Here is a 24066-nt window from a genome sequence, read left to right as displayed (position 1 = left end):
CCCCCTATTTTACCCTTTCTGCACCACGACTCCCTGGGGCCCCAGCAGAACATCTGGCCAAGCCACTTCTGGTTCCATTTATTGGCAGATAATTTATTTGTGGACCAGAAGGGAAAAGCGACCCAACCGTTCAGTGGAGGTGTGTTGGTAGGGCCTTTGGTGATGCTGCTCAAACACGAGCTCCTTAGGTGTGATCCAGACCCAGGGAAGTCGAACACAGATCTCCCCTTTGGATCCAGAGCTGTCAGATCTCAGTCCAAACACACGGAGGGAAATCAGTCGAATCCACGCTCTGTGAATATTACTGGTTTTATTCATTTGCTGGGAATATTTGGAGGTATTCACTCCTTGCACACACTACCAGAGCAGCTTCCACTCGGAGAAGGAAATTAAAGAGTGCAAACCACCACTTCTCACTTTCCTGTCCATTTCTCTTTCATGCCCTTTTTGCCCCCATCCCTTCCTTGCAGCGCATGAGCACAGAATAAAGGCAGCCCACAGCACACGAGTGCTTTGAGACAGGACAGCCCTCTGTATCCTTGCCTTCCCAGCACCCAGGCTCCCTTCCCATCGCTTATTCCTTTTGCAGCAGTGAGCTCCACTCACTGCATGTGAAAGGTGTCAGCAAGCTGCTCTCCTATCAGGAGGCTGATGGAGCTCTCTTAAGCACACCCAATGGCTGTGGATGCTATTTAATTTCTCCCATGTTTGGCTAAAATTATCCAGCTTTCAAAAATATCAATGATTTTATTTTTTTTTTCTCCTTCTTTCCTTGCATAACCAAAAGCGTTGGGATTATTTTTTCTTCAAATCAAAATCCAGAGGCGTTTTCCAAGGAGGCATTTTGGGGGAAAAAAGAAAAAAATAGTGAAAAACTTCACAAATTCAGCAGCCAAAAGCAATGGAGCCCTCTCCCCAGGGAGGAGTTTCATTTACTTCTGGCATTGCCACGCATACCAGTGGTCAGCCCATTGTACACGTGGCTAATCGCAGTGTATAGAGTGAAACAGGATTCTTTGCATTGACTTTTGGGAACAACAGCCTGTGCCTGAATGCTTCCCTGCACTGAAACACCTTCATGTGTGCACAGTGCAGCTGAGGGGATTCTGAGCTCTCTGACAACTGCTGTTCCCCCATTTCTGGGTGGCAGCTGGGACTGATCTTTACAGGCTGCCCAATGTGGGGTCCCCATCCCTGGGGGTTCCAGAGCCATGGGGATGTGGCACTGAGGGCAGTGGGCACAGTGGGGTGGGGCAGCAGTTGGATGTGATGCTCTTAGAGGTCTTTTCCAACCTGAATGGCTCTGTCACCCTATTTCCAAAGACAGCCTGCGTGCCAGCCTCTTGGGCAGCTTTTGGATGGGATGTTGGTGGGACCCCCAGCCCTTCCTTGGGGCTGACCATTCAGGCACGAGCCTCGGGCATCCACGTGCCACCAAGAGCTGCCTGGGGGCAAGGCGAGCTGAGCTGCCCACCTTCATGGGCTGACACAGAGGTTTCCTTCCCTCCCGGACTGCCTGTGCGTGACATCAGATCTCACAGCTCGGGCTCTCATGGGGCTTTTTCAGCTGTCATGAGATCAGCTTTTCCTGCTTGTGACCAAATCCAAACAATTTAAAAAAAAAAAAAAGGGAAATCCAAGCCAGGAACAAAGTCACCAAATGCTTTCACAGCTTGGTAGGACTTTGGGATGGGTTTCAGCCCTGCTCTCGTTTGCCTTTCTGTTTTGACAGCAGAGGAATCAGTGGGACAGTGCAATAAACAGAGTGTTTACGGAAAGCAACTTTTTATCAGCATCTGATGGGTGTTTGTTTGGAGAAGCGTTAGCTGTAACCCATGGGGGATGCTGACTTCTGCAGTTCTCTGCCCCCATTAAGGACTTACTGATGTGGAATGATTGAGAGGTCTGGGTCGTGTCCTTTTGTCTCCCCTCAGCACACAGAAGATGGCAGTCGATGCTTGTTGGGACTCAGGGCCAGGGCTGTCACAGCCACTAACTGCAATGGTGCTTCCTTCACAGGCTCTTCCTGCATTTTAAAGTCCTTAACCCGTTTTATTTCTTGGGAAAGCATCTGGCTTTCAGCTCTGGGTCTCTCTAGTCTGTCATTTCACACAAATACACAAACATCCCTCTTTGGATGATGGATTGGGGCTGCACTTTGGCTTGGATCACACAGCCTAGAGTGGCAGAGGGGCTTTGAAATACTGCAAATTTCCCAATTCCCTTAGTGCCAGCAGAAAAGCCCACGGGAGAGAAATCCATGCTGGGAAACACAGCCCTTGGCTCATTTACAGTGGTCCAGCATCATCCCATATAACACGACACACCCCACTAATGCACCCTCAGCTCTCCGCACTGCAAAGGGCTTCCAAAGCTGTGCAATGCCAGCTTCATGCACGCACAAATGGCTTCCCCAGCAGAAAGCCCTCTTGCACTGCCTTCCCAGCATCTCCATCCTGCACACTGTGGGGATTTGACAGCAGTTTGCAGGGTCCAGGACACAGCAGCCTGTGGTTGGTGTCCCATAGTGAGCACTGGGTCCCAGGACCTTTTGCTTTACATGTGAGAAAACCCCACTTGGAAAAATATGAGCAAGCACTCCGATGATTTTATGCTGATTTACTGGCTGAAGCTCTAAATCAGCACTTGTCAGAGGCTTGAGTTACATGTCTGTGCTGGAGACTGATGGGGCCAGCTGCCAGCATGCATTACCAAGGAGCAAACCTGAGCTGAAAGCATTGTTTTAGGCCTCGGGGTGAGCTAAAAGCATTCAGGTGATTTATACAGGAGGAAACGGCTTTATGTCCTGTTCAACTGGAGCCCCGAATGCTGCCAGCAGAGACCTGCAAAGTCTCCTGGTTTTAATCTCGCGCTCGGGAAGGACACCATCAGTTTAATGAATTTAGGCTCTGAACTCCCCATTAGGATGAGGTTTATGGGTGAAGTCCTGCCCTCAATGGAGCGAGTGGGATTTTGCCTTTGTGCATTTACCCAGCACGTTCTGCCCACTGGTTTTTTCATCTCACCTCTCACCGTGCTTTGGGTTCACCCTTGTATAATGCCCCCAGCTGCTTCAGTGCTGCCCCAGTGCTGCATCACAAGGAAAGAAGCAGACAATAAATAAGGTGCCAGCAGATGGTGCTCCGTAATTTGCAGTGTCCTCACTGGGTTTTAAAAGCACAATAAGAAGAGATCTCCCCACCCTGTGCTTTCCCCAGGCCCCACTCCTGCTGCTTGTTTGCATCCCTGGGATTTTAGGTGTTCTGAAAACATAGGGGAGGGAAAATAACATGAAGAAATACATTGCAGCTCCACTTCAAAAGATTGTATTGCACACCAGCAGCCATTGCTGGTGTCTGGGACACCTACACATCTCTCCTTGTCCCTGCCTCCCCTAACTCCTTGTCTGCTTTCTCCCAGGTTGCCTTGAGATGCTCTGAGGAATCGAACTCTTTCACTGCTCAGGCTTTGGGTGAGTGTTTCACAGCCCTCGGATATTGCCAAGCAGAGCAAAGGGGATGCAGCACAGGGCATCCCATCCAGCAGAGCAGCACCCCTGGCCATCCTGTCCCTCCTGAGGGTACCATCATCCCAAGGTACCACCATCCCCAGGGTACAACCATCCTCGTGATGCCACCAGCATCCCTGGCCAGCAGCACAACATGGGCAGCAGGTGCAGGGATGGAGGCAGGAAACTGTTTATAGAGCTTAGGAAAAGCTGAGGTTTCTGGCAGATTCCTGAGACTGGGTTTGGCCCAGGGCTCTGCTGTATAAATTGTGGGATTAGAGTCAAACATGAAACCGGAGCAAGAGGCCAAAGGCAGAGCTGGCAGCTGGCTGGAAGGATTTTTTTCTCTGCGCAAGCGTGTCCAAGGGATGCTTTTGGAGGAGAGAAGGGTAAGAAAGAAAGGGGAGCCAGCAAAACTGGGGTGAAAACGACCCCAAAAGTAAGAGGGATGCAACAAGAAGGCAGTGGTGAAGTGAATGCAGAGGCTTCTTGGTGGGAAGCATCTGCATAGAAAGGTTGCAGAGGGGATGGGAAAAGTCACCACCTCCCAGTGTCACACTGGGTGCTCCCTGACCTGGCACCAGTCCTCGCTGACACCCAGCACTGCCCTGCTCATGGTGCTGTGATTTTATCCCTGGTTCTGCTCGAGGTGCTGTTTCTGAGTTCACAGCCATGCACTGGGCTGACCTCCCGCTCCCTGTGCTGTTTGGTTTGGATTAGCTGACTCATGGCTGTTTAGTGGGGCCAAGGCAAAAACACATCCATCCGTGCAGGGCACAGAGGGAGATCTTGTCCACAAAGCACTGATGCGATGTGAGGTTGGCAGGAGAGCAGTGTTTTCCTGAGAGCCTTAGCAAAACCTGTGATTTTTCATAGAAAGCTCCCTACTTGCTGTAGGTATCTCCCAGCACCAACGGGATACACAGATTTCCAACATCAGCAATGTTATCTCCATCCTCCCAGCTTTGTTTTCCCTGAGCAGCCGCACAGACGTGCCTGGGATGGAAGTCAGACATGGTCTGAATAGACATGAGGAATTCAAGCTGGGAAAGTCAAACCCTGTGCACAAAGCAGGAATTGGAAAGCAGAGCCACTCAGTCCCTGTGTTGTCTTCTTGCTGCCTCGGGCATCTACTAAAGACCCCATCCTTTCACCAGATGGTCCCTCAGCCCATCAGGAGACCCACGACTCTCCAAGATGGGTGTCAGCTGCAGATTTCTCCTGCTCTTGGCTGTTGGAAAGGCATCCCTGTGTGCTCATCACTTTCTCCATTTACAAGTTTGTTTTCTAACCTCCCCAGCCAGGATCTGGCTCTGTCTCCTCCATCACCAGCACTGCCCATCCATCTGCAAGGGGCTGGAAGCATTGGGGTAAGCTGGGAGGCTCAGATGTGAATGCAGCCCCAGGTTGCTCAACTTTCTTCTCTTTCTTCTCTTTCCCAAGTTTCTTCTCAGTCCCAGGTTTGGTCTCAGCTCAAGGCAGAAAGAAGGGTGAAGCAGCAAGATTTGGATCAGACCCAAATTTAGGCACGGAGTTGTTCCCAGTAACATTCCTTCCTGCAAACCAGAGTGCCGGTTCAAAGCAGATGGGTTGGTAGCACTCCCAAATTCCTCGTTGTGCTGGAATTTATGCAAAATGTATAGAATTAATGAGCACAGGGGAAAGGCACTTGGACCATCCTCACGTTCCTGACCTCTGTGCCACCGCTCCACTCTGCTGTATGTCACCCAGTGCTCTCCCCAGACAATGTCCCATTGATTGCCCAAGGGGCTCATGGCACTGGGAGGGCCGTGCTGACGCTCTGCAGCGTGGCTGGGCACTGCTGGGCTGTTGGGAACACATTGCACAATGCCCAGCCTGTGTCTGTTGGTGCATCACCAACGCAGTGTCACAGGGGGCAACACAAGGGTCTCGTGGTGCAGGGGCACAGACATGCCTTTCTCAGGACGATGAGAGTCGTTGATTTATTCCCTTTTCACACTGGAAACAGAATGCCCTTTAAAAATAAAGCTTGAGCAGCGCTGCCCCCCTCTCACCCTGCTGCAACCCCTGAGCTCACCGTGGGAGATGTGACCCATCTGGAGGATACCCCAGCCCCTTGCTCCCAGAGCATCTATCAGAACCTCTTCCCATGGGCAGTGTCCCTAGATTCCTATTTTCCATCTGAGTTCGGGGGGGAGAAGAGCTGAATCAGGAAAGTCCTGGCCCAGCTGCAGTTTGCATTGCTGAGCAAGGTACCAGCATGGCCGTGGGATGCGTGGCAGCTCTGAGGGCTGGGATCCCCATCCCTATTCTGTCCCCAGGCCCATGCAGAAGCTTTGCTCGTCCCAGCTGCCCTGTGCCACACAGGGATGCTGCTTGATTGTGTTTTACTTAACCTTTAATACCGTGTTATTTCTATTTAAGCCTCGTTCCAAAACAGAGCCTATAAGTGATAACAGAGCAAACAGACCTTTTGTCCCCTCTCCCTCCCCGAGGAAATATTTTTAGCTCTTGTAAACACAAACCATTTGAGCACTTGAGAGCATCCCAAGGGATGCAGCTTTCCTCTCCATCCTTTGCAGCCTACAGCACAACCCCAAATCACACCCTGATTTCTGGGCTCAGGCGCCATTGCAGGCACAGCTCTGCAAAGCAGGTGCTAAACTGGGAGTAACTTTCAAAGGAAACCCAAAGGAAGAAGCTGTTCAGAGCTCAGCTGGCTTTCCCACAGTGTCACATAGCTCTGAAAAAATCTTGTCCCTGTTGCTCCTGCTCCCAAATGCAGTGCAGGAGATGCTGAGCAGGTGAGTGGTGAGCACCAAAATGCATCTCTCCAACATCTGCTCCCAGGTTTGGTCACAGGATCACTGCACTTCTCACCAAGTGTTCCTAAAAATTCATGGAAAATTCATCCATGGAGTGTTCTGAGTACAAGATGTCCCCAGGAATGGGGACAGCCAAGAAAAGGCTGGAGGAAGCCACCAGTGCTGGGAAAGGAAACTGGGAAATGCTTTGATGAGAGCACATATGGTGCGTGCTTGGATGCTGCAGTCCTCCAAAGAAGCTGGGGACTGGAATATGGTTTGGGACAGAAAGAGACTGTGGGACCTGGGGTGGCTTTGCAGAGCTTGGCTGGCTGGGGAGTTGCAGCCTGGGGAAGGGGCTCAGTGGCACTCAGATGGAGCAAGATCAGAGCTGGGCTCACATCCAAGGTTCAGGGCAGGGCACAACTGCAAATTTCCCAAGCTACCCAAGCTCCTGGGCCTGCAGTTCTGCAGCCTCCTGGGATCAGATTCCCATGATGGATTCCCAGCTGCAAAGATAGAAAGCATCCCAAAAGGGGCAAAGTACCATCTGCTGAGCAGCCTCATTCTCAGGCTATTTGGGATATTTTTATTTCTGAACAAAGCAGAGAGCCAGGAGGAATTTCACCCTGATTCCAGACTCCTGTTTTCCTTCTCCCTTCCCCTGCGTGATGCAAGCCCCATCCAACGGTAGCAGCTCTTCCCACCATCCTGTCCCCAAATCCCTCTTGCTGTGAAAGCATCCCACTGCCATCAGTGCAAAAGGGCACAAACTTGTGCTCTGCTTTCTCCCTCCATTAGGCATGTCTAGAAGTGATTTTCCCAGATCAACCCAGTATGTGACTTAAGGCATCCATAGGACGTGCCAGGTGGTCCCTTTGGTCTGTGGATGCAGTGGGGATTTGGTCAGGGCCACAGAAGCCACCTGAGTGCTTCCTCTGAGCGTGCCATGAGCAGCCTCAATGCTGAACTAATGTTATCTTCGCAAATGGCTTTGTTATGGCCGTGGGATTCCTTGAGGGGCAGTTTTTAATGCACAAAGCAGCAGTCCTGATGCAGGGGGAAGTCTTTCATTATCTGAGAGGAGCTCTCAGATAGGAGATTAGAGGAAAGGCACACAAATCCCATTCCCAAAGAAGGAAAACGTGGAGTCTCTTTGCTGAGGTGTGGGAGGTGCTCAGTGCAGCTCCAACCACATGAATGCCATCACATCCACAACAGCACCACCTCTCCTTTACTCTTTTTGTTTCATCCCAAACGCAGCCCAACCCAGTGCGCCCACTGCCCACATCCCTCAGTGCCACATCCCCATAGCTCTGCAACACCCCCAGGGATGGTCACCCCTCCTCCCACCCCCTGGGCAGCTGTGATGCAGCACTGCTCTCATCCACAGAAACTGAAACTGGTCCTTGGAAAGAAGCAGAGGAGCAGACGAAGGACTGAATCCTGAGGATGCGAAGTGCTTTGCGTATTCCCTGCAGCCAGCCAGTCTCTGGTACAGCAAAGCAATGGAGTTTCTTGCAAGCATCCTGATCTATCTGACATTTTCCTGACATATCCCCAAAAAGCCAGTCCTAATGTCTAGAACAAGGAGGACACGGCTGTGTCTGCATCTCCTAACCTACTGGCATCCATTGGCTGCATCCATCCATCTCCCTGCGCTTTATCAACATCTCCAGCCTCTGTGCCACGAGGGGAATGTCATCGGGTTTTTATCTCCTTTCTGCTCTGGGCTTATCAGTGATTTGTTTAATTCGAGTTTACGGCTTTCCTTGTTCATTTTGTCGCTCGGTTTCCTCAATTTGGCTGCCGAAAGGAGACAATGAAATTTTAAATAAATAAATAAATAAAGGCAAATAATTATCATTTGTTCTCTGAAACAAGCCAAGTAAGAGTCTCCGGGGAGAGGGTGGGATTCGCCTGTTTGTTTATTCAAGGGCGATATTAAGAAGGAACAATGCAAACAGGCAGAATGGTTTTAACCCTTCCAGAGCCCCCATCGGCATCTCCTCCTGAACTCCCAGCTGCAGGGAGTTGTAAAATCATCCTCAACAACTGAAGGACTCCCCCAGGGCAGCTTTAGGAGGTAGTGCTCCGTTTTCCAGCCGTGTTGGATGCTCCGTTCCTCTTGGAGGGTTCAGAGAAACCATTTGGATCCCGGTCTCTCTGACACAGCACTCTGGCTTTGCAACAGAGCTCGTTCCGTGCTTTTTTGTTATTGTTGTTGTTGTTAGTATTATTAATTCGTTTCTTTCCTCCTAAAAGGAAACAAAAACATCTCCTCCCCCGCACACGCACGCGCACGCAACGCGCTAATTGGAGCAGACGTCGCTTTTCCAGAGACAAATAGGAACCATTCCATTGCAGGCAGCCCCCAGATTTTAGGTTGTCCCCCAGAGGGGCTGTGTCCACCCCATCTTTTCCCACGGATGGAGGGGTTTGAGTGTTTCCCTTCATTTTCACCAGCTCTGTTCTCCTTCACACACAGCCCCTGCAATTCAAACCTTGCCTCGTGCTTCTTCCCCTCCTTTGAAGCAAATTCCCCCTATTTTGTTTCCGCCCCGCTACGCTGACATGGACTGATGGTGTTTGTGGTGTCCCAAAGCCAGGATTTCTCCACATGCTGTGGTATTAGGGATTACCCAGAGCCAGCGCCCACCCCAAAGCAACACTCGTTTCCCAGATCCCTTTGCCCTTTAGCTTGGCCTTAAACCACAAAGAAAAACCCAACGCCACCAGTGGGGCCAAATGACCAGCTCTGCTTTCCCATGTGATGCATTAAAAACAGAGCCAGCGAGGGCAATGGGAACTCGGGGTGATGGGTTGGTGATTTCTGCTGAGCACGGGGGTGATGGCACACGCAGTTTGGCCCTGAAAAAACCCCAAAACTGGTGATGTAGCTCACAGAGAAAAAGGGAACAACCCACAGAATTCCTTTTCAAAAAGAAGCACATTCCCCACAGCTTCATACAACCGAAAATTAAAATAAAGAAAGAAAGAGCTCACTCTGAACAACATAAAAGTGTTTTCCTTTCTCCCCATCACCCCTCAGGGCTGTGCATTACCTGTGCCCTGAGCACTGGTGGAGCATCTCCACTCCTCCGTGATGCTCCAGGGATGCAGAGAAGCCAACATCCAGGTCCAGGTGGGATAACAGCTGCTCTGTGTTTGCAGAGCGAGGCAGTAGGGGCTGCCAAGCACGTCTCCCTCTTGAGGTTTCCCTTGTTTTCATTCCTTTGCCTGTTTCCTTTTCTCTGCCTTTGGGATAAAACAGCACCATCCAGGTTCTCCTTGTCTTTCAGTGCCTGTTTCCCTCTGTGGTTGTTTTTCCTCACCTCAAAAGTAAGTGCTGAAGGCAGGGGTTAATGGGCACCTTGGGACTGCCCCGATCAAGGCACTGCCTCACTATGGTGATACCCCAAAACCCATCACCTCCTCCTAAATCCGGAGGGAGCCCACAGGTGGACAAAGCCTTTGGACGCCCTACTTTCATAGAACCATGGAGTCATAGAATGGTTTGTGTTGGAAGGAACCTTTCCAGGCCATCCAGTCCATCTCTTCTGCACTGAACAGGGACACCCACAGCTCCATGAGGTGCTCAGAGCCCTGACCCTGAGTGTCTGCAGGAAATTTCACTCAGAGCATGGTGATGCTGGCTTTTCCCAAACTCCCTGGGTGTGCAAGATGCCCATGTAGATCACCATACCTCACTGCACTTTCCCCTCCATCCCCACTCCAGATGTTCTGACCACATCCACAGAGCACATGGGGCTGCTTCTGGACCGCACATGTCATTGAGTCCCTGCAGTGACCAGGATCTTGCCAACACGTGTTTCTGCTATTTGGAGCCTGGACACTGCACTTGGAATACGGTGCAAACAATATGGCATTGCATAAAAGACCAAAGCAGTGCAGGGACACTGAGAAGTGTCCCCAAGTGCCTGGTGGCCAGGGGCAGCGTGCTTTGCTTTCTCACAGCAATATCCATGAGTGCAGAGCACACAGCAGCTGTTACTGTCACTGCGAGTAATTGCCCTCATGCCTGTATCATATGCAGTGCTGTTACTTGCAGGACTCCAAACCATCTGCCCTTCAGGGCTTGTATTTCCAGAGCTGCCAATCCAACACCTCTCCCCAGAGCTAAATTCATTTACAAAGGGGAAAATACAACACTTAAAAAAATAAATAATCAAGCCACATTAAATAACCCTTTGGGAGCCCTTCTGTCCCCCAGGCTGAACTCGATATTAATTACACCAAACCCAACAGCACTGTCCCCAGGAGGGGCTAGGGGCTCATACCGCTGCCCCATGCTGCCATTTCCAGGTGCTTTTCCTAGCTAAGGGCTGCAGTCATTAGCAGCCACCTGATGGGCTCAGCTCATGCCCTCACCTCCACGCACAGTGCTGACATGGGCAGCCGATGCCAACCTTCCTCTGGAGGTGTATGCATGCATAGAAATTTCCATTTGGAGCCTTGCAAAGAGCTTTGTCTCGGTACATTCCCAACCTGCTGCCCTTCAGCAAGGAGGTGATTCTCTTGGCCCTGTGTGCATGAGCTCTGCTGCCAGATTCGAGTTGGCCGGACAGATTTTGGCGCTGGTTGAGTTGTATAATTAGAAAAAATACAGGGGAAAAAAAACAAAACTCACATGGATTCTTGTGGGAACGTGTCAGTTTACTGGCTGGGGAAGATGATGGGGGGAAGTTTAGTCTGCTGCAAGTGACCGGCAGCCTATAGTGGCAAAGGGGGAATCAATTATCCTGGCATAGAAATGCATTTTTGTGCCCCATCGCTGCTCCACATCAGTATTTTCACGTGAGCATTGCTGCTGGCTGGGCCACGTGTTCCCCATTAGCACTGTTTGTTCCCAGTATGTCTGGTGGTGCTTTTGTCTCCAGGCAGAAAGAAAGAACAACAATAAGGGCAATGATAACAGAAAGGGAGTGTTCCCTCCTCCAAAGGGATCCTCAGTGCCTGGGCTCAATGAGGGGCAGCTTTGGGGCACCATAGGACCCTCCTGCCCAGCAAGACCCCAGTGTGTGACATCGTGTAAGGAGCATGACTTGCAATGCAGGTGCTGCTATGAGGCCGAAGCTCTGAATGTCTCTTTGTGAATACCAGCTATGCCATTCCATTTTCATGCTTTTTGCTCTTCCTGTTTGTAAGGAAAGGTACGGTGGGTGAGAGCAGAATCTTGCCCAACCCAGCGCCTTTCTCCAAAAGCTGATGTCTGGGGAAGCATACAGGAACAAAGAAAGTGGGTGGAAGGCTAAAATAATGGGGGAAACCAAATGCAGCTATCCCAGCAGTTTGGAACAAGCAATGTGCCCTGCATCCCCATGTCTGCCACCCCATACTTCCACACTGCTGCAGCTTTGCTCCTCCCTTCCCAGGAACTCACCTGTGTCCCCACCCCGCTCCAGGTGCCTGCCCTTATCCCTGAGCCGTTAAGAAATTGCAGCCTTCCCAGCAATGCAGAGCCCTGAGCAAACAGACCACAACTTGGCTAAACACAGACCTTTCCTTTGAACTGGGGTTCTGGCATCAGCACTTGGCTTCTTCCTTCCCTCCCAGGTAAATGTTTCCTTTGTGCACGTTTTTATCTCTGGGTGATTTGTTCAGGTTACGTATGGCTATCACTGAGCCCCGGAAGTGCAAGCCCTCTGTTGCTAATAAAGCTGTGTGCAGTTGGAGCTGCTGCAGTGTGGGATTTCTCGGGGCTGAAACTGAGCTTCTTATGGGGTGAGGCAGAGCTGTCTGTCACCGGGCTGCAGAGGGGAAGGTGTTCAGTCAGGGCTGTTGTGCTTTTCTTTGGTATTGGAAATGTGCTCTGCCTTATGCAAAAAAAAAAACTCATAAAAACTGCCAGAGTGTTACAGCATAGCTGCACAGAAAGTTGCAATTGTTCAGGGGGAAATAAAAGCTGAGGCAGTGACATCAGGCATCCCCCAGCAGACGTGGCCCATTAGCAGGCAGTGCCTTATCTCACCGCTGGCCCTGATCGGAGCGAGAGGAGGGCTGGGAGCTGCTGAGTGTTTTGTAAGCACCTAGCAACCCCCAGCCTTCCCTGGGCCCACTGGAGGTGGTGGGAAAGAGGCTCCTGCTTTGCTCCATGGACGGAATGAATGACGCCAGAGGAGCACGTCGGGAATGGGTACTCCCAGCTCGCGGTATGCGCGGACACAGTTGTTCCAGGATGTGAGAGCACTGTTCCAGTTTGCATTCATCCACTTAACTCTATATTCTGTATTGCTGTGATTTTTACTGAAGAATATCCCGATTCCAGGTTAAAGCAAACCAGCCTCGTGGCACAGCCTCGCTGCAATCACTCCCAGGTGCAGGCGAGTCCTGCCGTTGCATGGATTCATCCAACATGATAGTTGTTTTTTTGTTTTGCCAACTACAAATTCTACAGCAGAAGCAAGACAAATTGCCATAATAGTCAGAATAATGTGTTTGGACCTTCCAGGTTTTTTCCTTCAGTTAATGAGCTGGGGCTGCAATAAGCCAGGATATACTCTGCCAACGCCACCCAAGCAACATGGGCACAAACACAGCCCCCTGGAGCAAGGTGGATCTTTAAATACGGTTTTATTTCAGGTTTGCTATTGATGCACAAACAGCAGAGATCGATGTTTAGTATACATGGTATACACAAAGCAGCCAGTACAATAGGCATCTCCATCCTTTTGCTGCACACTTGGCAAAAGAACTGCACTCAAGAAGTCCCTCCCACCCCATCCTTCCCCCCCATCGGACAAGGATGACAGTTTCTCGGTGGCTTGGAAACCATCGATTTGATGGCAAGATGCAAAGGGCAGCTCCTTGGAGCTCTGTCCCCAAACGAAAGCACTGCAGGCTCGGCTACGCAGGAAAACTGTCCAGAAAATGGATGATGCGTTCATGGGAATGTAGACCTGGAAGGGATTTCCTAGAACATTAAATCCCGTCCCCGCTGTGCAAAGCAACCACAACATCTGCTCCTGGCTCTATCAAGCATCGTGGAGACTAGAAATATTATTGTGCTCAAAAAGGCATTACACAAATCTAGGAGGGTGGGTCTGCAAACAGTATCACGAGAAATGTGCTAAGCTGGTGGGAAAGGTCTCCACAAGAACGTTTGTGCTGTTCCTTGGGACCCTTCTGACCACGTGCACAGCTGACCACTGCTGGAGGCTTGGTGGAGCATGAAGAGCTTCCACGTGTGCTGAGCAGACTCCAAGCATCTCACTGCTGAGACAGCAGCCTACCCAAAAGTTGGGGTCGACCCTTCTGCTCTTCCCAATAGTGACATATCTTGGTCGAGAGGTCCATAGCAAGCTCCTTCCAAGGGAACTTCATCAGTGGAAAAGCAAAATGTGAAATGATCCTTGATGGTTTGATCTGAGCAGGAGGCTTATGGGGGAAAGTATGTGGCAGGGTTGTGGTGAGGTAAGACAGCCTCCAGACACTGCAGAGGTATGGAATGAGCCCTAGCACAAAACCCAGGAGGATGCAGCTGGTTGTGGATGCTCTGCAGGAGCAGGAGGATCAGAACAGCCCCAAATAACCCTGAAGCTTGGAGTGGAGCAGGCAGCAGAGTGCCTGGGCATGGCATGCTGGCCCTGTGAGCACCATTTCCAGAGCAGAGTCAAGCACCAGCAACAGGCAGGGATGCTCCCAGGCACCGCACCATGATGCTACAGTACAGTTGGTTATTTCTGCAATTACGGCTCACATTGCACCTCCATTGTGATCCCTTTTAGTCCCAAAGAGCTTTACACCCTTCCCTGCACCAGGGTGTAAATGAGCGTCTGGCTGTGCTCTGGGCGCCCATTTAGCCAAGAGCCAGTCTCAGCCTCCCCAAAGCACCATAGGAAAACCTCAGCCCCAGGAGGGGCTCTGCTGGAAGCAATGCTATTCCCTCCATGCCAGGTTTGCATCCAGCACAGGGAGCATGTTAAATAACACAGAGTTAAGCACCATAAAGTATACACTGGTCAGATCATAAACATGAGGAGAAAGTGAGAATCAAGCCACCACCTCCCAGCCTGGCACTTGGGATCCCCGTTGGCATGCACAGCTGAGAAGTCACTGCTTGCAAGCCCTGAAGGTAACAGTCCCTACAAAACCCAGCACCCTGTTGGGCAGTACAACTTGCCATCATCGTGTAGGTAAATCCACTTGGTCCCACGCAGAAAATCAGGGAAGGGAGAGGTAGGCTTGGCCCTGGGAAGATGGGGCAGGCGTTGGCTGTGCCAGGCGGGGGTGTCCCCTCTGTGTGTCCTCGGGGCCATCCTGCCAGTGATTTCCGTTTGTCTGTCCTCCGTCTCCCAGCCATGGGTCCCTGTGTGTGTGGCAGCTTCGAGGTAGGTTGGCTCCTGCTCACCTCCGAGCAACCTGCTCGGTGAAAGCCCTCCCATCACCTGGTTGTGCGCCCTTCCCCGCACCCAGGTCCCTTTATTTTTTGTTTGCTTGATTTCCCTTTTTTACCCTCATTTGATATGTGCTATGGACATCTTCCCTTCTCCCAACCCATGGCCACTGCCTGAGAAACACCATGTTCATCCTCACTGGCACAGCTCAGCATGGCCTCAAGGTGCAGAAATCCAGCTCCTGCGGCTTCCTCCGAAAACTGCAACTCTCCCTGGGCAGCAGTCTCCCACCGGAGGCCACGCACTTCAGCATCCTCCTCTTGAAGCCTCTCCCACAGCTCTTGGAGCAAGGAGCCCACGGTCCCGCTTCCCAGGCTGGGCAGGGCTCCCCGCACGACCGCACCTCGGCCGGCCTTTGGGCAGCCTCGCACTCGGAGGCTGGGTGGCCATAGGAGTCATGGCAAGCCACCGCTCGCTTCTGCAGCCCACTGCCACAGGTGACAGAGCACGCCTCCCAGCCGCCCGCCGCCCACTTGTAGGAGGGACGCTTGTAGGTCGGCCTGCCCCCATCCAAGCGGTTGGACAAGCTGAGGACGCTGTTGTTGAGATCCGGAGGAGCTTTGCCCTCCTTCTTGTAGGAGGTTTTGTCATCCTTGCTCTCCTTGGGGAGGTAGAAGGAGTAGCGCACCCGGGGAGGGGTCATCTTCCCCACGGAGAGCACCTCCAAAGTCAAGGGCTCCTGGATGGGTTTGAAGGCTTGCAGGCTCTCAACAGCGGTGCCGGTGCCGCTGTAGCGCAGCACGCTGCCCTTCACCATCAGGTCCCGCTCCACGGCCGAGACGATGAAGTGCCCGTTCAGCAGGTACTTGCCCTGCCCGTTCTTCAGTGCCAGGTAGTTGTCGTCGCTGATCAGCCCCTTGTAGCCCCGCTGGCGGATGTCGATGTTGGAAGCTCCGGCGGGGATCACCACCACAAAGTTGTAGCCGTGCCTGGAAGGAGGAAGCAGGCAGGACGAGCCATTAGGCACGGAGCTGCAGGCGTCCCCATCTCCCACCCGCTGCGATGGCAGCAGTTCCAACCCTAAGCTTATCTCCTCCATCCCATGGAGAGTTATTTCTGCACGCTGAGTTTCACCTAGGCTGTGCTCACCCAGACATGAGAAGCTCAGCAGTGTGGCTGTGCCAGAGCTGGCTCCATCACCAGAAGCCATTTGCTTGTTAACATGCACTACTACTTCAGAGCAGGCACTTGGGAGAATCTGATCGTCACCATCCCCACCACCTGCTTGTGTCCACCCCATGGCAGAGAAGAACTCGCACGTGGTCACCCAGCACTTACATGGGTTTGGTGAATAAGCCTGAGACCTTCTTGCAGCTCTTGTTATCTCCTCCACATACACTGCACTTGTCAAATTTCTTCTTGGAGCCCAGCTTCCCATCACAGCCTGCTTTGATGCATTTGCCCTGGACGCAGACCGAGGTGGAGTCTGGGGAGCACGGGGTGCCATCCACGACCTGCAGGAGAGCAAGTAAGACAACAGCTGTACCCTGCATCACCCCACAGTCATCCCACTGCAGCCACTCAGCATCAGCCCAGCAGGACCTCAGGAGGTGCTGGCATGCACCATGTTACACTTTGCTCACTCTCTGCTTTGCAATTGGGCATTCTGAGGTCACTGAGAAGAGCCATGCAGCACTGCTTCCTGCTTCTGCTACATCACTGTCTTTATACTAATGCAAAGGCTCCAGTCCAGGAAGTGAGCCACTTCCTCAGTGCAATAATTATCATCCTCTGCTCCAGCCTCTCAGCAGGACCATAGGCATACCCTACAGGCAGTTCTATGAACCCAGAGGAAGAGGAAGACCCTCCATGAACCCAATCTATCCCTGAAGAAAATAAGTGGATGAACACGCGCTGATTCAGCCCAGCCCGATGGATTCTCATCTTTTCTAACCCACAAAAATCCATCTGTCCACCAAGCACAGACAATTGCTTCATGCACTGGAGTCCTCCTGCAGCCCCCCCAGCCCTCACAAACCTTGGGTGCCAGCACATAGAAGTACCCTGTGCCATTTGCCCGGCAGATGAGCTTGCATTTGTCCCGGGGTGAGACACCAGAGTATTTGGGAACCCAGGAGACGGAGGCAGTGAGGCGGTTGGTGCTGTGGCCGTAGCCATTGAATGCTTCACACTGCTCTTCTCGGAAGCTCTTTCCCGGCACTGAAAGGAACACAGTGTGCATCAGATGGGACACAGACCACTGCCCTAGGGCAGGTGTTATTGCATGTGAAGGTCGGCCACGCAAAGCCCGCAGCCTCAGCGCAGCAACTCTGAAGCATTTTGCTCCTTGCACAATGCAGTGACACAGGGATGCCAGGGAACTGCAAATGGCGAGGTCACCTCTGACATTTGCAGGGGGCACATTTAAGGGCATGTTTCCACCGTGTTTCCAAGCGCTTTGAAACAATCAAAGAACTTGACATTTGGAGATTGGCTCTCCTCCACCCCACCCGAAGAGCTGTGGCAAGTCTGGGGTTTTGGTGTGCTGGAGGCTCAGCTCTGCCGGAATTCAGCTGGTTTGGAGATGCAAGCAGTGCCTCTGCAGCGGGTTGAGCAGAGGACTCACAGCTGCAATCAGCTCATCCCGCTCAGCTCACAGGCACCAACACACGCAAGAAGCTGGGCTTCCCTTTGGCTCAGCGCCTTTTGATGACGGGTCATGAACTTTGGCAACTTTTGCCCTTACCTGCAGCCGAGCAGGGCTCCAGGTTGCAGGAGCGGTACTTGACGCGGACACCCTCGCAGTAGGAGCCCCCGTTGGCAGGCACAGGGTTGGTGCATTCACGCTTGGCCAGCTGCACCCCACCGCCGCACGTCCGTGAGCACGTGCCATAGGGCGCCCACTTGGCCCAGCTGCCATCCACCTGCAGGGACATGGCACGGCGTCATCTGCTGTCCCCTTCCCTCATGGCTTCCATCTCTGTCCCTCTCTGGACTCAAAGCTATCCCTTTGCTAGCTGCATTTGCAAGCAAAACCTGCGGGCTTGCCTATCCTAGATCTTCTATGGGATGGGCAGAGCAGCACAGCAGCATCCAGCCTGCTTGCACTGTCTATCCCTGTTCTCTCTCCTCACCTTCCTCCATTATTATCCCTTTGTAGGATCCCTACTGGGGACTGCTCAGCCAGCACCCATGCAGAAGTGCCAAAGGATCGTCCACAGGGCATTTTCAGACTCGCAGGTACTCACCCTGTACTTGCTGACGTTGTGCCTCTCCACGCAGGCACCTTTCAGGCAGAAGCGTCCCTCCCCACATCCGGTGCCATCAGCCCAGGGGAAGTGCCGTGTCTGGCACACGATCTGCCCGCGTGCTTTGCCGGTGCACCAGAGCTTGGCACAGTACTGCATGTAGGGGCAGGGCTTGGAGCCCACACCGAAGGCCAGCTCGCACTGCTGGTTCAGGCTGTAACTCGTCCCTGGCAGGTCCTCGGGCAGCGGGATGGGGTTGGAGGGCTGGTCCAGCAAGCAGTCTCCTGAGGGAGCAGGGAGGGGAACATTGAGCCGGTCCTCATGGGACTGGGAGCTACCTCGCATTCAGCCCCAGCTCACCCCACTGAAACACCACTCAGCTCTCTGTTTCCTTCTCGATTCGTTGGGAGAGCAAGGAGAAATTTGCTGCCTACCCCAACAGCCTGTCCCCATCGCAGGGATAAGGACAGCATGAGGACGAGGACAAGAGGACAAGAAGAGCTCACCATGGCCGCTGTCAAGGAAGTCGGTGATGATGGCAGCACTGCAGGCTGACCAGGGGTTGGCGCGGTCGATCTGGATGAGGGTGGGAGACATCATGTGGTTGGTCTTCAGCCGGCCAAAGACCTCCTCACAGGCCTTCACGTTGTCATGGGGCATGTTGAAGACGTGGCCTGGGAGATGGAAAGGGGGACAACGTGAATAACCCCACTTGGCATTGCTCTGTGGACAGGGGGAAACTGAGGCACAGAGCATGGTATTCCTTGTAACACCTGCAAAGGCTGTGGGCAGCTCGAGGAGGAGCTGCCTGGGGAAGCATAGAGCTTGCAAAAGCCCTGGCTTGGGCTGAACATGGATGCTGGGAGCTGCAAGACAGGCACGTGTGAGCCAGCCTGACAGCAGCACCCCAAGCCTTTCCAACATGCTTTCCCATCCATGTCATGGATGGCCATCATTTGCGAGTAAGTCAAAGGAAATCTCAAAGAAAAGGAGATCAGAGCTCATCCTTCACCCTGCAGAACCACACAAGTGTCTCCAGACGTAGGTGTGCCCTCAGCATCCCTCTCTGCTATTTCAGGATTCTCAAATTCTGGAAACCCAGCAATCACAGCAATGATGCCTTTCACTTTCTCAGCCCTTTCCTCCCCCCAGCTGAGGTGGAGTTTCCCCACTCCGGATGCCTGTCATTGTCTGGCCTTCCGTAGGCTGAACTGGGGCTATTTTGAACTTTGCTGCTGCTCCTGATTACTGAGCAGGGCTGGAGGATGAGGCTTGGTGACAATGAGGACATGAGGCAGGGCAGCACCTCCATTGCAAGCACAGCACTCAGACAAAAAATGTGATTTCCATAAAAATGCAGGGTTTGTGATGCACTGCATCCCCCCAGTGTTCTGGGACCCAGAGGACCCCATCCCATGCAGAGCCCCCACGCATGCCTTACCCAGCTCGTGGGCTGTGGTGAAAGCTGAGGGCAACCCATCGTCCTCAATGACGGAGCAGCTGCGCTTGGGGTCACACATGGTGCCCACGTCGGCCATGCCCAGCGTGTCACAGGTGGTGGCACCGCACAGGTCCTGTGGAGAAGTAAGAGGTTAACCCTGGGGTTGGTACTTGGCCCTATTCCCACCGCAGCCCCTTTACCCCCAGAGGATCCGGCCCCAGATCTGCTGGGTGGGTGTCAGCTGCAGAGAATGGGGACCACGCAGCCCCAGGGAACGGAGGAAACACAGAATCACAAAATCATTCATCATGCCCACTGACCATGTCCCTCAGTGCCACGTCTCCGTGGTTCGGGAACACCTCCAGGGACGGTGACTCAGTGGCATTTTTGCATGTGACCCTTTTGTTACACACAGCATCCTCCTGTGCCTTCAGTGTCAGCGTTTCCTCCAGGCAGGGTGGAGCCCATTTCGGCGCAGAGGAGCCAGCTTGGCTCCGTCCTTCTGTGAGCTCAAGGTCTGGACCCAGGCAGGTCAGTGGAAAGACCTGGCCTTGGCTGACAGCTGAACCATCTCCCCATTTCCTAGTGATAAGAAGCTCCCAGAGCAGGCCCAGCATGCTAAGGGAAATGCTCCTGTGTCCTCAGTGACAACTGATGTTTCTCCAGGAGCAAGCAAGCCCAGCTGATGCAAGGAGCCAGCCCAGACCCCAGCACCACAGGAAGATGCCATCTCCAGCACCCACAGGTGCTACTGCAAACCAAAAGCTGCTGGTTGAGGACGTGCCACAGCCCAGCAGTTAACCTCAGATGCTCTCATCCCTCCACTCCTCTCCAAGCGATATTGCGCCAACCCTAAAGGCAGCACTGCCCATCCTGGGCTCAGCCAAACCCTGCTCTCATCCACTGCTGTGTTCTCCTGGATGGGCAGTGCTGTGATTTCTTCTCAATCTGCAATCGCAGCAGGGTGAATGGATCCCTGCAGCTTCACCCCTGGGGTATTTCATCCCACGGAGCTGTAGTGGCAGCTGTGCACAGGGCAGGGAGAACCGCTGCAGCTTTCCACATGAAAAGAAAACGTAAGGGACTCTCCGGGTGCTCCCATGCTATAAATAAGAGTGATTCATGCTCAGCTCCCAGCCAGCCAACGTTCCTGTGTTGCTAGAAACCTCACAGGAGCGGCTCTGCCAACATTTCCAGCAAGGTTTCCAGGCTGAAGGCATTCCCATGCAGGCAGGTTCAGCTATCGGTAATGGCCCCAAGAACACCAGAGAGCCCCAGCCAGAGCTGAGATGGGTTTAGCAGCAGCTGTAGGGCTGCAAAAAGCAGACAGGACCGCTCTCGTGGGAGAGGAACAGCCGAGGCATGGGGTGTGGGGCTGGCAAGATGCTGTGAGGTGGTGAGGAGGCTCCAACAGCTGAGCCCAGAATCCATCCTGGCTGCTGTGGCTGGTGGAAAACCCTGTCTTATAAACAGCTTCAACTCTGCTTCACAACAGCTTTCCGCATCCACTGGGACCCCACTGAATCCCAGGTCCTGTCTCATGCACAGTATCCCCATCCCATAGTGGGAACCAGCACATCCCAGCCAGCATGAGGTCCAGAGCTACACCTGGCCATGAGAAGGATGCAACAGTGCCAGCACTGTGGGTTTGGAGGTGATGTGGGGTGATGGGGGTGCCCCGGGGAAGTGAGGAGGAGCAGCCACTCCCTTTTCATTGCTCTTTTAGGAGTTCCTGTTTCCTGGCCGGCACAGAGAGCTGTTGGCTCCCAGCCCAGCACCTGCGCTGACACACTGACCCACTTCTCATTCTCAGCCTCGCCTGCTGGCTGTGGGGCTGCAGGAAGGAGCAGCTCTTCGTGGGGCATTCCATCACCCCCCTGCCTGGGCTCAGAACCCAACCACAGCCCCAGGGGAAGCAGCTCTGAGCTCTAATGAAGGGGTCCTAAAACCCCTCAAATGTATCTCCAAGGCTGAGGGAGGGGAATGGGAGCAGCAGTAGGGGAATGGGAGGAGGGCTGGGAAGGAACTCCTGGGCGAACACCAGGATGGGAAGAGGGCTACTGAAGCATCGACACCTGACATATCCTCTGTGTGCAGATGGCCAGAAATAAAACCAGGAGCCCTAGCTTCATCCCTGGACACCTTCCAAAGGCTGTTCTTGCAAGCTTCTCGAGATGATCTGCAGGTCAGCAGAGGGGGATCCCTGTGGCTTTTACCTTCATTCGCATGCTCAGAGGCCAAGGCCATCACACAAGCGCTCTCGCAACTGTCGATGCTTCCCAGTGCACATGTCCAAAGCAATCCCAAAAATGTGAGCTCCTCAAAGTGCTGAAACTGTTGGGTTTCTAAACTCCCCCATGATGCCAAGCTACTGCGAGACATCCTTTGGTGCAATATCCCTTCAGCTGATGGCAGGCTCAGCAAACCTTTGCTGTTACAGCTGGTGGACATCAAGGTTGAGGATGATGAAAATTGTGGTCGAACGTTTCTCTGTGATTTGCAACACCATTTCCAAGAGGCAGGAGGGCATCAGCAGGATGAGTACTCTGCAGTTCTTCCAGCATGCACGAGCTCAGGTAGGAAGGCAAAAATCCCACGGCACATCCACACCACCCAGCTGAGCAGCACTGAGCTCCCCAAAGGCGAATCCGAGGTCTGGCGCAGGGAGTGCAGGCAGTACAGTCCCATCCATCAGCAACGTGTTGACACAACTGGAAACTGCCGATCAACCGAGCTTGAAGTGAAACTTAAGTCGGGGTCTTATGTAACAGCTTTTTGGCAGGGAGATAAGCTCTGGGGTGTCAGGGGACCACAGATGGATGCATTCAAGGAAGGCAGATGTCTCCTTGATCGTGTGCCTTTGCATGGAGCTTGCCTTGGGATTTCAAAAATGGATGGCTTAGCAATGTGTAAAAAATGCAGCCCGGCCATGCTGCATGCTGCAGGATGGAGAGGCTGTCAGATCTCTGGGACCAGCTCTGTCCCACGTGCAGCTCCGCTGACCTCACCAGGCTTCCACCAGCAATGGAGCTGCCTCCTCCCCTTCACAGCTGGCTGGTGCAGGCAGGAGCAGCTCCAGCAGATTTACACCCAGCCAAGGGATGCAGCCCCTGCTGGGGACGGGGTCTCACGTCCCACACAGCATCACTGCTGCTAACACGTGCTGAGTGAGCTGGAAGCTACGCCCTTCCCACCCACGTGTGCTTGACTTGGAAAGAAGTTTTGGGAATGGCCTCAGAATTGCTGAGCAGAGTTCCTGACCTGTCCCTAATCCAAAGACATTTGGGCAGGGACAGGGGAAAGAGAAAACGCAAATTGCCGCTGCTGGCCAAACCCGCGGTGTTTGGGGTGAAATGTGACTGTGTCCCCTTGAAAGGGGTGCATCCTCTTTCCCTCCCTACTGCAACTGGGGGCTGCTGCTGCTGGTTATTTATCATGGTGACATTTCTAGCAAGAAACAAGGGCAGCACAGCAAAGCCTCCTTGCAGCCCAGCAGGGATGCAGCAGGCTCTGTTCCCTGGGTTGAGTGCTGGCTGTCCTTCCAGCCCTGAATTCAGTCCACATGGAGCAGCCAGGGCAAAGAGGAAAGCTCCAGGTTCTCAGGAAGACCTCGTGCATGACTCAGAGGAAGCAGGGAGAGGCTTTTTCTTGGCAGGTGTCACTGCCCTGCTCAGGCCCCGCATTTTGGATGACAGAGCTGGCTGCCAACGGGGGGCTGAATGGCCATTTCATGGGTGCATGGACAACCTGCCTCTGTGCACCTCCTGGCCTCACTCCCCCATCAGATTTCTGCAGTGCTGGCTCCCTCCCAACCATTCAACCCAAACAGCGAGCTCCTTGGGAGAGGGGTCCAGGGTGGTGGGGACACAGGAGGGGTGGCAGGGTGCAGGACACCTGGAGGGGAGGAGGGCAGCCCTGCCGGGTCGTCCACCCCTCCCCAAGGACCCGCACCCACCTGCTTGGTGAAGAGGATGGCGGTGTCCCAGTACTCGGGGTGCTTGTCGCTGACTTTGTTCCACTTCTTCTGCCAGGCACAGAAGTTGCGGAGGGTGAGGGCGGCGTTGCTGGTGACCTTGGGCCCTTTGTCGTCCTGCCCGATGAGGAGGAACTTGACGACGGAGATCTGGATGGGGTTGCGGATGCTGGGATGCTTGTAGAGGCGGGCGGCCGTGGCCATGAGGGTGAGCAGGTAGTGCTGCAAGTCATCCCCGTGGAACTTCACCATGGACTCATCGGCCACCACCAAGGTCTCCACGTACCGGGGCACGGAGGCAAAGCGTTTGGTTCTCCCTCCTGCCTTCCCCCCGGCCGCTCTCCCCCGGTATTTCTCCAGAGCCTGCAGCACCCCTGGGGTGAGCCCGGAGCCCACCGCGCAGCGCGACGCGGAGGCACCCAGCGGGTGGGCGACGTTGCGGCGCTGCAGGCGGTGAGCCCCGCCGTGCTCCGCTCCCGGCAGCGGGCTGATGGTGTACTCGGCTCCCCGATAGCCGAAAGCCCCCCGGAGCCCCCCGCAGAGGCTGAGAGCGGCGAAGGACTCTCGGTCGGCGTTGACATCCCCCGAGTAGAAGCAGTGGCGGAGGTGATGGGGACGGGAGGCACCGGGCGCGGAGCCCAGGTAGTGCGCGGCGAAGGCGGGGGCGATGAATCCGGCGTCGGGGGAGAGGTGCAGGTAGAAATCCTCCCCGAAAGCCGACAGCTGGAACACCACGGCCTCGGCGGGGCCGCG

At 53.6% G+C, this 24066-nt stretch overlaps 2 protein-coding genes across 3 annotated transcripts in view; one reads left to right on the top strand and one right to left on the bottom strand.

Annotated features, from left to right (window-relative positions):
- The window catches only part of SNX19 (sorting nexin 19), a 104027-nt gene extending 95863 nt beyond the window's left edge, over nt 1-8164 (top strand). For both annotated transcript variants that reach the window (XR_002121622.2, XR_002121621.2), the window contains exons 13-14: nt 3421-3472; nt 7688-8164. The gene's annotated coding sequence lies outside the window, so the exon portion shown is untranslated. The remainder of the gene's footprint in view (nt 1-3420; nt 3473-7687) is intronic.
- A 4705-nt stretch (nt 8165-12869) lies between these two features.
- On the bottom strand, nt 12870-24060 carry ADAMTS15 (ADAM metallopeptidase with thrombospondin type 1 motif 15; the record flags this gene model as incomplete). The annotated part of the gene is made up of 8 exons (XM_003212676.3): nt 12870-15640; nt 15990-16165; nt 16690-16871; nt 17398-17575; nt 17900-18183; nt 18406-18573; nt 19341-19473; nt 23296-24060. Coding segments are annotated over 8 exons (2667 nt in total), but the record flags the coding sequence as incomplete, so codon positions are not given.
- Between the last annotated feature and the right edge of the window lie 6 nt (nt 24061-24066).

The sequence above is a fragment of the Meleagris gallopavo genome, chromosome 26, assembly GCF_000146605.3.
Source record: "Meleagris gallopavo isolate NT-WF06-2002-E0010 breed Aviagen turkey brand Nicholas breeding stock chromosome 26, Turkey_5.1, whole genome shotgun sequence".
Taxonomy (NCBI): Eukaryota; Metazoa; Chordata; class Aves; order Galliformes; family Phasianidae; genus Meleagris; species Meleagris gallopavo.
This window is presented reverse-complemented; position numbering and strand designations above follow the sequence as displayed.